Source organism: Electrophorus electricus, chromosome 12, assembly GCF_013358815.1.
Source record: "Electrophorus electricus isolate fEleEle1 chromosome 12, fEleEle1.pri, whole genome shotgun sequence".
NCBI classification, from domain to species: Eukaryota; Metazoa; Chordata; class Actinopteri; order Gymnotiformes; family Gymnotidae; genus Electrophorus; species Electrophorus electricus.
Window position 1 is genome coordinate 16,718,072 of NC_049546.1, and position 12,526 is coordinate 16,730,597.

General features: G+C 37.9%; 1 protein-coding gene across 1 annotated transcript in view; it reads left to right on the forward strand.

Annotated features, from left to right (window-relative positions):
* Nucleotides 1-5,141: 5,141 nt before the first annotated feature.
* The window catches only part of mtmr7a (myotubularin related protein 7a), an 11,179-nt gene continuing 3,794 nt past the window's right edge, over nt 5,142-12,526 (forward strand). The window contains exons 1-9 of the mRNA XM_027012987.2: nt 5,142-5,381; nt 6,087-6,203; nt 6,457-6,619; nt 6,771-6,928; nt 7,117-7,245; nt 8,261-8,395; nt 8,492-8,624; nt 11,904-12,013; nt 12,098-12,223. Coding sequence (XP_026868788.1) covers nt 5,355-5,381; nt 6,087-6,203; nt 6,457-6,619; nt 6,771-6,928; nt 7,117-7,245; nt 8,261-8,395; nt 8,492-8,624; nt 11,904-12,013; nt 12,098-12,223 — 1,098 coding nt within the window. The 5' untranslated portion in view covers nt 5,142-5,354. The remainder of the gene's footprint in view (nt 5,382-6,086; nt 6,204-6,456; nt 6,620-6,770; nt 6,929-7,116; nt 7,246-8,260; nt 8,396-8,491; nt 8,625-11,903; nt 12,014-12,097; nt 12,224-12,526) is intronic.

Sequence of the window (12,526 nt, forward strand, 5' to 3'; positions counted from 1 at the left end):
AGAAAGCATATAATGGCGTTTCATATAGGGTCCAGAGAAAGGCACTCATGTACTGTGGGGGGGTCGGGGGGTGGGGGGGGGGAAGCAGAAATGAACATTTTCATGGCTTATTTTTCTTTTTAAAAAATGCACACACAGCCCAAACATATCCAGCTGCTAGAGCACTTACTGACCACTGATAAATGGTTAAGCAACTGACATTGACAAACATTGAAACAGACACGTCTGTTTGACTAGCACAATGTGAACAAGTCGCTAAAAGCTTGGCTGTTGATTGGACAGGGGAACACGGAGGAGTGATCACAGGTAAAAGACCTTTATGGAAAAGTTTGTAAGAGCTTCTGGGCATATACAGACCAATATATCCATGTTAAGCTAAGTTTCCAAGGCAAGAAAGAAATTAGGTTCCAAATACTACAACATAAATATATTTCATGGCAGAAAATAAATAAATAATATACATATTATATAAATGTATTTATTTATTTTCTATATTTATATAGATACACGTTTAGCCAATTTTCAACATAATCCTGAATCACAATACCACAGAGACATTGCTAGGGTACAAACCTCCAGGATAAATTTCTGCCAGGGCCAGCCTGTCTTTGACTGCTGTAGACTTGGCCAGGTCTATCTGCAATGTCCCACCCTCTCAATATACCATCACTCCAGAAGCCCAAGCCCATTATGTGTCCTGAATGCCACTGTGAACACAAATGCCAACCATAATAGATGGGCAAGTTGGAACCATGACTGCAAACATTCAAAAGCACAATCACCTCGGAGATAGGGAGGCATGATGCAGTATATAAACCAAAGTAAACGATTTTTTTTTTTCACTTTTAGGAGTCTTTGCCAAAGCTGGTTAGCAGAGAATACATGAAATGAAACCTAATGCCCAGTCGTGCTGCAAAACGTTGCCCCAATCAAAATGCAACAATCTTTTAAAAGATATATCACAAACTGTAAAATACACAAACAGAAAGGTTATATGCTATACCAGTCTGTGCTCAATATTACAATAAAGTTTTTTAGCCTTTAAAAATAAATGATTCTGAATAAAGTATGGCATGATAAGAATGAACAACCATGACCAATATAGTGGCTTTCCAGTAGTACTGACTATCTCATAATCCTGACAAAATAGTGCAGTATTTTATATTCCATTCAGTATACAGATTTCCCTTTGTGCACAACACTGTCGTTACAAAAGCTGCTCTCTTTTTAAGAGCTTTTAAGACCTTTATTTCTTTTCATTCCTACAGTCACATGTATCTCACTGATTTGAAAGAATTTTCATGCAGTTTTGTATGACTCAGTCTTATGGAGTATTGCCGATGTATTAGGCAAACTACTAATGTAATGATCAATCTAATGCTATTGAGCACATGGATCTTTAGACAACAGATTGCTACGCCATGCTGCTAACTCTGTTTGTCAATGGGGCACCTTGCACCACTTAGGTGTGCTGTCACCAGGAAACGTCCCAGTCAATTATTAGTAACAAGGCTAAAGATGGTACAAACAGATGTTCACAAAAGGCTGACCTAAGACAAAAAAGCTTTCATACATAGAAGACATACAGTATGTAAAAGACCCTCAAAAGTATTATCATTGTATTTTGCAGTAATAATATAAATATTGTAACTTGCATGGCATTAATGTGGTGGCCACCAGTCACTATGTGAACTGTCTACTAACTGTATTTATCTTAGAAAACAAATTACTTTTCATTTCAAAGGACTATGTGCATATGTTTGGTTTTTATGATGTTACTATTACTGATAGGACATTAAAGTTCATTTAATTCTGTCAATGGGTTTTAATAGGTGACTAAGGCTAATGATGCCAAAATATATGAAAATAAAATAATGAAAACAAATGTAGATCATAGGGGTAAAAGGGAACACAGAAAATAAAAGATACCAGATTAGATAAAATATTCTCTTACCACCACTACAGAAAGACTAGAAATGTATCAACTATACAAGAGCACAGGATGGCCTTGCTATATAAAAGATAGGATGGCCCTGCTATACAAGAGGATAGGATGGCCCTTCCTTCTTTATGCAAAGCAGAAACAGTAGAGCTGTCTAAAACATGAACAAATCAAAGATGATTTATAGCCACAGGTAATAAATACATTATTTTAAACATTGAAAATGGTAACACAAATACCTACCTTGAATCCACCTCAGGGTACTTACATAAAATAAATCTATTCTCTATTGCATTCTAATGCTGGTCTGGAGCCTTGTGAAATCATGAGTATGTATTTAAAGTCAACTTAATGCTCTCTTTATTAAAGCGGTGAAAGTCTGCCCCAGGGTTGCTCAAAGAAGCTTCCTGTTATTAACAGTGTCATAACAAATTGTTAGATCGCAAATACTTGGGCATGTTTTCTTCTCTGAAGTATTGTCGGTCACTGTTTCATGCAGGTCTGCACTGTAGTCTTTTTTATTTTGAAAACAAAATTAATATACTAATAAGGTCTATGTATGCTAGAACTGCATTGTGTTTGCAGGCTGATATATAGATTCATGTACTATTTCTTTACATTATTGCCTAATTGCAATAATATATGTAAAGATGCAGAATTATCTTAGGCCCATGATTCTTTAATTAAAAGAGGCATTATAACTAAAAGGAAAAGAATCTGAAATTGTTTAAAAAAAAAAAAAATTAAAAGCACTCAAAGCAAACAGTACAACTCTGCAGGCCAAACAAGCACACTTCAAAGCAAAGCTCTAATATTTATCAAAGGAAAAGCATGACTGGCAGGTTGAAGTCCTTGACATTGTTTTCTTTCCCAGTACTAACATGTACTTAACAGTATGTACCATTGATCAGCAGCTTCAAAAAGCTGGTTTATAAACTAAAAATAGAAAACTGATATAAGGTTGTTTTTATACCTCTCCTTTGTACAAGCTTTAGATCCCTGTGTTACAGCTGTTGCCCAACATTTTGCAGTCACAAAATAAATACATATCTATATAAAATTCCCCAAAAATAAGAGCTCAAGGATTTTTGCTAAGAATGCTTTACCAAATATGACAGAAAAACAATATGTTATGAGAGACTTTGCTTTGGGAGTGCCCAGCAACACAACCCATGTGAATCGCTTCTGCCTACTTCACCTAAACAGACTTATTGGTTTATTATTCTGGTTATTCACAGTCATAAAGGTATAAATAACATGTAATTTTCTGCTCAGAAAATGACACATATGAGGAAATTGTACACATTGTTGACTTCCTCTGTTCATTTATGATTAATCTGAATGTGTAAAATAGGTAAGCTACTTTAAATGTGTTTAAAGGTCTAATTTTATATACTTCAATCTTATTTTCATTTGTTATTTTGAGTCATATGATGTCTCTTTGTTACCCCCATTAAGATTTATATCTGTTACTTTGTTCTAATGCTAAATATTCTGGGACTGTTATATTGCTGCATGCTCTGTGAATCCTGTCATTATGTCATCTATCACTGCTAGGACACCCAATGCTGTGCGTTGAAGGTGTTAACCACAATTCTTATGAGCAAATCACCTTGACCTGCTGTTATTTTGTTATTTTCAGACTATCCAAATACTTTATGTGTCCTACATCTACAACTGTTAGAAGAAATTTTCATATTAAATGTAAAAGCTCACATGGAGGAACTGTATCCTGACTATATTGGAAATACATGGTCAGACAAGGTGGCAAAGAAATCTGTAAAAAAAAATAAAAAAATACAAAATTTAAAATAACAGCTACTAAACACCAGCAAACCTAGAGAAATACATGCATGTCCTGCTTTGAAAAACAGTATGAAGTGTAAACTGTCACCCTGAAGATAGAAAAGGATAGATGTAATTAGATGGCCACTATGCAAAAATTTCAAATCGGGATACACTGGAAACACTGATGCACTGGAGATGCTTGCCAGGAAGAGTGCAGAATGATAAGCATCTAGTGAGCTTTAACACTCTCCATCCTAATGGATGGATGGTGTCAGATTTGGCAACACCCAGGCTGACACCCAAACATCATTGAAAGCCCTCTGCAGGGCCCTAGAAGCGCCCAAATACCCTTAGCCTTGGACTGCCTGTCATGGGAGGCCGGTCATCCAGAAGGATCCCGCTAGGGATCGCACGACATACCTGCCACGTTCCCGATCCCCTGCCCACTAATCACCTTCACCTGTCCCTTGTTCTCTCCCTCTAGTTAAACTCACAGGTCCCGAGAGAAAGGGCTGCACATTAGTGGAACGCCGGACTACTCACTTCCAGCCTGTACATCGCTACACAGAGTGTTGGACTGAGTATCGTTGCATATTTGTTGTGGTTTTGTCGTATGTGAAGAACGGAGAATAAAGAGCACTTTGGCTCGACCCTACCTCTCGCTTCCTCTGTGCTGCCACCGTTACACTGCCCCTGTTCCAAAAATGATTTACTCATAGAAGCATTCGTTTACATTTTGATCCTACATATGTCTACCAGTGGTGAAGCATCCTAAATTCCCAGCTTCACATTTGTTTGATACACATATGAAAACCCATATTGTAAACCTGCGATAGAAGAGCACATTTTAAGTCACACCTTCCAGTCGCAAGATCCCTTAGCAGTAATCGTGTCTGATCACTAATAGTAATAGTAAACACAGTAATTCGCAAAGATGTTTATAGTGTCCTTCAATCGAGTAACTGCATTTGAACCACACTGGAAAGGTTTTTCTAGGGTTGTCATTGCTCCTAATCAGGTATGGGAATAAGGTTTGCCTAATTATATCAAAGCCACAGCAATCTTTTTTTTAAAGATGAAATTGACAAACAGTAAGTTAAGGATTTGAGGTGACTCTCATGTACTGAACTTCTCAATAAACTTTGGCTGTGTCAGTATAAAGAAAATAAGAACACTTACATGATCCAACAATTATATTTCTGGCTCACAAAATCATCAATATAAGTTAAAGTCAGGCATTAAAATGTAAAATGGTAATTAATTTTTACTGATAATTTCCATTCAACTCAGAAATACTTGCAAGATAGGCCTACAGCTGTAATTCACTAAACCGGCCTTTTCCGCTTTTTGCTGTCATGGTCACGCTGCAAACCCCTAAATACGTCGGCTTTAGGACCATGAATGTAGACAAAGAGGGAATGGTGATTCACCACTACTGACGGAGGAAACATGTTCTTGGTAGCTAGGTTACCTATCGGTTCAGCGATTTCTATATAATGGGTTCCGTATAGCTTGTTTAAACTGTGATGAGATTATGCATACTAAAATGGCCCTTTTAGCTTGACACTGCGAGCAGCTTCTAAAGGCTTCCGATCATTTTTGCCAGTCTAGGGATTTGTTTGTGATGATGGAGCACATCCGGCTGCCAAAGGTAATTAATTTGCAATATCCAGTAATTCATGCAATACAATTGCAAATTAGTTGACAAATAGCTACATGTTTTAAAGCCCATATTCATGTATTTCTGTTGGATGGGACGCCTTAAAATATTTTTAATCTTATTGTCTTTCAAACTGTGTGATGTATTTGCGTCACTGCATTTGGTCGGATTTGAAACCTAGTTTTTGATATCTAAATTATGTGACTGCATGAGAGCAAATGGAGCTATGTTTACTGGCCACAACTGTACAGCTCTTACCAGAAACACGATAGAAATAATACAGTTGTAATATCAGTTTCCCGAATTACAAGATTTTTAGACTGAGTTCATGTGAGATATGTACACGTTAAAACCACAGGATAACAAATCTATTACATCAGTCGTCACGACAAGTCATATATGAAAATAACTTTGCTGATATTTCACGCATGTCTACACTTACAGCATTTAGCTGACACTTTCATCCAAAGCAACTTATATTAGGAGTGAGTGCAACTTGATGGTTACAACACAGTAAGTAAGGGTTACAGGCCTTGCTCAGGGGCCCAACAGGTTCAAGGCCCACCTAGCAGAGGTGGGCCTTGAACCAGCAACCTTCTGTTGGCAAGTCACTGAGCTACCACTGCTGTGGCTAAACTGTTTGCAAATTATTGATTTCTAAATTTGTTATCCAACGTCTGCTGTGTCATGCTTCAGGTTGAAAGAGTCCAGTTAGCGGACAGAAGCTCTTCTCGAAGAGCACAAGTTGGGACACTGTATTTGACAGCTTTTCATACGATCTTTGTAGATAATGAGGTCCACAATGAATTATGGGTAAGTGGTTTCTGTCAGACATGCTACCCACCATCTACAGTATTTTTCCCCATTTTGTAAAGGAAGTGCACAGTTGTGCAGTATAGCAAATATAAGAACTGCCACTGGCAATCTGGGTTTCCCAGCTGTTTAATAACATCATATGAAGACTAAAGAACCAGTAATAAACTGAATGACAACTCTGATTATAAATTAGCTTTTTTTACTGTTTGAGCTTTGTTTGTTTGTTTGTTATGTTTGGTTTTAATCACAGGTGCTTCATAGTTTAGTGTGTAATGTTGAGAAGCTAAGCATTACTTCTTGTGGATACCCGCTTCTCATACGGTGCAAGAATTTCCAGGTCATTCAACTGCTCATCCCCAAAGAGAACGACTGCAATGATGTTTTTGTGTCTCTCTTACGTCTCTCTAGGACAGGTAATCTGGAGTGTCTCACAACTTCAAATATTGTTTTGTTGCTCTTTCTACACTTTGGTGGTTTTCATGCTCACAGTGCTAAGGTGAGAAAATACAGCCTCAGGGATCAAATCCATGTTCAGAACTTTATCTGTCTTTATTTATCTTTTAGAACGGTATGAGGAACTTTATTGCTTCTCCTTCATGCCAAATGTTGACAAGGCTGCGAGGGGCCAGGCTTGGGACTTTCTAAACCTGAAAGCTGAATACAATCGTATGGGAGTGTCAAATAAGTTATGGCATACCACCTCCGTCAACCGAGAATACAGAGTCAGTAAATAACCCAAATACTTTTGCACATGCACCAATGTATGTTGGCTGTTACATTCACATATTTGTTGATAATATTGAAGAACATCTGTAGCGACAAAGAGTTTCATGTGATACATAGATGCAAGGAATCAATATGTCTTTAACCAATATGTCTGTTTCCATGTGTAACTCCTCGTTCGAGACAGGTGTGCGATACTTATCCTGCTGACCTGTATGTGCCCAAATCTGCCAGCCTCCCCGTCATCGTAGGGAGCTCCAGGTTTCGCAGCAAAGGCCGTTTTCCCACACTGTCATACTACTACAGGGAAACCCAAGTGAGTTCTGCTGCATTTGTGACACATTCCCACCAAGGAACATCAGCTTTTCAGGGTTCATAAGGCATTTGAGAGTTTGGTTCTGCCTTTAATCAGTGTCATCTGGCTTGTAGTTTTTTGCCAGCAGAAAGAAAATTTAAATGGAATACCTCTTATGTAACAATAGCTTTAGACATTTCTGTTTTCATTGTGGTTTTTCCCCCCAAGTACTTCACTGAGTATAAACTGTGTCTTGAGTCTTACACAGAATGTATCTTCTCTTTCAGAAGCTTCCAAAAATATTTACATGGCATAAACGTCCAGTATTGGTTCCCGTGATAAATGAGCTGCTTAAAACGCAGGTCAAGTTCCTTGTGCTCTGTGTGGGTTTGCATTGTTGGTACAAGCCTTTCTTTTCATTGAGACCAAGTACTCCCCACAGAACACTGCTTTTGGATATGGAGTTTCAAAGAGCATGCAAGCATGTTATGTTACCTTTACATACAAACCTGGGTGGTGTGTGCCAGTCATCCAACATCCTCTTCTTTACATATCTATGCTCAGTTAATCCCATTTGTCATCAGAGTGTCTAAAAAAATCCTATCTGCAACATGACTTTAGATTTTTATGAGGTCAATGTCAAATTCTCATGAAATGGAGCCCAGTTTCTGGAAAGGACAGTGTCATCTTGAGTGCCTTGGGTTTGATTTATCATTTGTGGGTGAAAGTATGTAAATTGCTAAAGGTCTTATGGTTGTGATTTTTTTATTTGTAACCCTTTAAGATCACGGAAGTACTAAAAAAGCCCTAAAAATAGAGTTTCAGTACTTTCTTTACCATCTGATGTGGGATCGCTATGGCAACGGGGGAAATGGCAGACATTTATGGAAATAAATGTCTCTGCATAGCTAGAGCATTCTAAACTATTACTTTACACCAGTGGTCACATTTAATAGTACAGGTACATCATAGCTCTTATTTTCCCAAAGTGGTGCACTCTAGACCTGCTTACACCAAATTCTTATTTCGGTGTTAGGCAGTCATATGTCGCAGCAGCCAGCCTCTGTCTGGCTTTAGTGCTCGATGCCTGGAAGATGAACAGATGTTGGAGGCCATCATGAAGTCCAATCCTGGCAGCCGATTCATGTATGTTGTGGACACCAGACCCAAGGTATGGCCTCTGACTCAAAAACTATATGCAAGAGATATATCATAACGGTCAGGTTTACCCTTGCAAGCTTTGTGGAAATTCTCTTTTTTTTTTCAGCTGAATGCAATGGCAAACCGGGCTACTGGAAAGGGTTATGAAAATGAGGATAATTACACCAACATCAAGTTTCAGTTCATTGGCATTGAAAATATTCATGTGATGAGGAACAGTCAACAAAAATTGATTGAAGGTATTCTGTCACCTCTGTTTCCAAATTTCCGCTTTCAGGTCAGGTTTCATTTCACATCAGGTTAAGATGAACTTGAACAAATAAAGTACACAATGTCCCAACACATATATGAGTTGAAATTGTAGTACAAGGGATCATTCCCCACAAATGGCTCATATTTCTTAGTAGTACAGGATTTCAGAATAAGAGCATGGAGCTGTGTTATGAATTATTTCCACTGCTGGACCAAGTCAAGCCAGTGTCCCATCATCCTTTGTGAAGTAGTCTTATAATCCATCTTGTACTAAGACACCAGGACACAGCCTAGTGTTCTCTTTTAATGTCATAATCACATAGACCGTAGGAGATGTGCATGTTAATGCAGGGGATTATGGTAAGGTTTCTTTCAATCCATCTGGTTTTCATTGCTTGACTATTTTTGTTTCAAGTTGATGACCAAGCGACCCTTTTCCCCATTTGAGAAAAAGAGGGACGTGAGAATGATTTGATTCAGTGTTGGAAAAATAATGGTAGTCTTAGCTGTGATAACATTTTGCCCCAGAAAGCACTAGGGAGTCCAGTGGGTGAATACCAGAGAGTAGCTGTCCAGCAGAGGCTATGTGGCAGTTTTAGCTCTTGTTACAGCAAAAGCAGTTGGAGCCTTTTCCTCTAATTCTTCCAAGAATGGTAGTTTCCTAGAACATTGGACTGTATTTGTCCTGATATCAAGGCCTGAACTTGTTCACCTGATAATCCAAGCTTGAAGCACTCTTATAAAAAGGGACTCACAGGAAGTCAGTAGCACTCCATAGAATATTTACAATTGTAATAAAAAGCTTGGGAACCCTTTGAAACTAACTATATTTTATACTAATCGCTCTTAAAATGTGATCCCATTTTGTTAAGTGATGAAAACAAATACAGACAATTTTATTTAACAAATATCAGGACAAAATGTTACAATGTTGTAAGGATCCAGCGTGCTCTGCTGGCAACCAGCAGGGGGCCTAAGGGGTGCACTAGGAGAACAGGAACTCAGCCTTGGGGGAAGTCCACTTCCCAGGATCCTTTGGGATAATCATTGCTGACCATGCACACCTGCTACTCACCACTGATTGCCCACACCTGCTGAGCTGTGCGTTTAAGCCCACAGGAGCGAGAAAACAGTGTTACACCTTTGTGGAGGGATGACTGGTATGGTACTATAGAGAAAAAGCTAAAAGAAAGTGCTTGGTTCCACCACCACCCTGTCCTGTCACATATATTTAATGATAAAGTGATTTATTCAGTCAATTTCACTAATGGACAAAGTGTGTAAACACATAACTAATGGCACTGTATTTATTGTCATGTCTGCAAACCACTTCCTGTCCAAGACAGTCAAACACTTCTAATAAATATACCACACCCCTCTTTGCCAGAATACTAATGCTCCCCAGCTGTTGACAGACTGATAACTTCCCAATACTTACACTATTACACTCTGCTTGCAAAGTATTGTTTTGCCCTGTGCCAACATAGTGTTCTCTGCTGTTTTCAGTATACTCTGGTTTTGACCTCCCTGATCTCCCAGTATTTGATGTCTTGCCTCCTGTTTTTTTTTTTTTTTGTTTGTTTGTTTTTTTTTTGCCTTGCCCCAATAAACTTGTGCTGTGTTATTGGATCGCCTTGTTGAACCTCATGGTGACATATTGTCAACAATGCTTACCAGTTACAAGTTTTTGTAACTGATGTTCAGTTCTATAGTGGAGGTATTTTGGCTCAGTTATCTATGCAAAAATGGTTCTGTTCCTGTGCATGTCTTTGTCTTTTTCCAAAGTCTTGTTTGAATATCTTGACTCAAATCACCCCACTTTAAAGGGATTTCAGTGGGAGATTGTTACTCTGACCAGCTCATTCTAAAATATGCTGTTTTTTCTATTTGAACCTCTGTTGTTGATTGGCTTCTGTGATTTGTATGAAAGTAATGATGCAAGACCCCTTCCATTTTGACACCCTGACATGCTGTGTGATTTTCTAACACAACTTTATAGATCCTTCAGTGACTGTCAAGGCCCTAGACTGTCTAGGCCCTAGACCAACAAAGCATCCCCACAATATTATACTTCCTCCAACAATGCAAAATCTTGATCTGAATGTTGGATGGCCAAGGCTTTACAAATACAAATACCCATGTCTTAGGTTTATGAAATTCACTCAAGAGCTTCTGAAATTGTATTTGAAAAAAATTCTGTTTGCAATAGTAAGTAACAAATTGTGGCCATTTTTATATGTCAGGGCTAGTCAAACCCATACCTGAACTGACTAGAACACCTGATCAATCACGCTTTTCTTTGAGCATGACACATTTTTTTTCTGTCATGGAGCATGATTCTTTAAACCATTTGTTCAATGACATGGCAATATAAAATGTTGTCTGCCATTTGTTGTTTGCTAAACCTGCCAAATGGACAGCTACTTTCTGGTATTCGCCCACTTTTTATGTATTAGCATGGCATAGCTGATGGTCATATTTTAAGAACCAGTCATGCAGGAATCCAGATAAATCCAACAAGTTCACAAACATTCTCACAACCATATAACTTGTGGAAGTAAGTGTCATGCAACCATATATTTAATGAAGAGGTACTTGTTAAAGTCCTTGCACACTAATGAGCTTTTTAATGAAACCCTTACCAGGTTATTACATATTCTTTCAAAGATAAAATGTATCAATGTCACATATTCCAAGTAAATCAAATGAAGAGAGCTTAAACACTTTATATTGTTATGCTTTTTATAAACCGTTGCCTTCAAAACTTTGACTCCAGTTAAATATTGCTTATTTAGCCTTAGTACAGAAAGTCATTTAATATTCTCGCATTCTGCATTGGGAGGGTGTTGTAAATGTAGTTATTGTGTCTTGTTCTTAAGTTGGTCTTTACTTTCCTGACCTGGTCTCTTATTATTTTTCGTCTGAAAATAGAAACAAAACCACACACGTGTGGGAGGTTCTTTTTAATGTGCAAAATAACAAATGGTTAGTGTTCAGTCCGGTTATTATTAGTATTATTATTAGTATTATTATCAATAATAATTATTGATATTATTAACAAAATTAATAATAATAATAATAATAATAATAATAATAATAATAATTTCCATATAAGGAAGTGCTACAAAAGCATATTTTGGGGTTAATTTTTTTTTTATTGTCCCAAAAATGCTGCTATGCATTTAATTTTTTATATATTTATTATTTAATTAATTTCTCTACACCATTCCCAAGGGTCATTGTAATTATGATGTCTCATTTTACAGTGTCCGATCTTCCGTCTCCATCCATGGGGGAATTCCTGTTGGGACTGGAAACTTCTGACTGGTTAAAACACATCAAATCAATATTAGCAGCTGGAACCTTCATTGCCAAGGTAAAATGCACGACTGATTCTGAATGCCTGTGAATCTTGACTTTAAGAGAATCTCCCACACTGATGTGTTGAGTGTTCATGCAGGCTGTGGCAGAAGAAGGGGTCAGTGTCTTGGTCCACTGCTCCGATGGTTGGGATCGAACAACTCAAGTGTGCTCTTTGGCCAGTGTGCTCCTTGACCCTTTCTACAGGACTCTCAAGGGCCTCATGGTAAGCTCAGTATGTTATGAATACACCAGGGAGATTGTACATAAACTATATCAGTTGCTAAATGTAATGATCAGTTAGAAACATTGATGCTTTTTGATGACAGAATTGTGCATGTTAAAGATATGTAAATGTCGATGGACACTTGATGATAATTTGATTTTACCCTGCTCTAAGTTTAAAAGCAAAGCAGCACAGAATTTATGCAAGGGTAACTGCCAAGCTATACTCAAGGGCCTTGTTTCTTAACTCATAAGAATTTACTCTGTCTGGCTAGACCACTGAAAGAGACTCTATCTTTCCTGG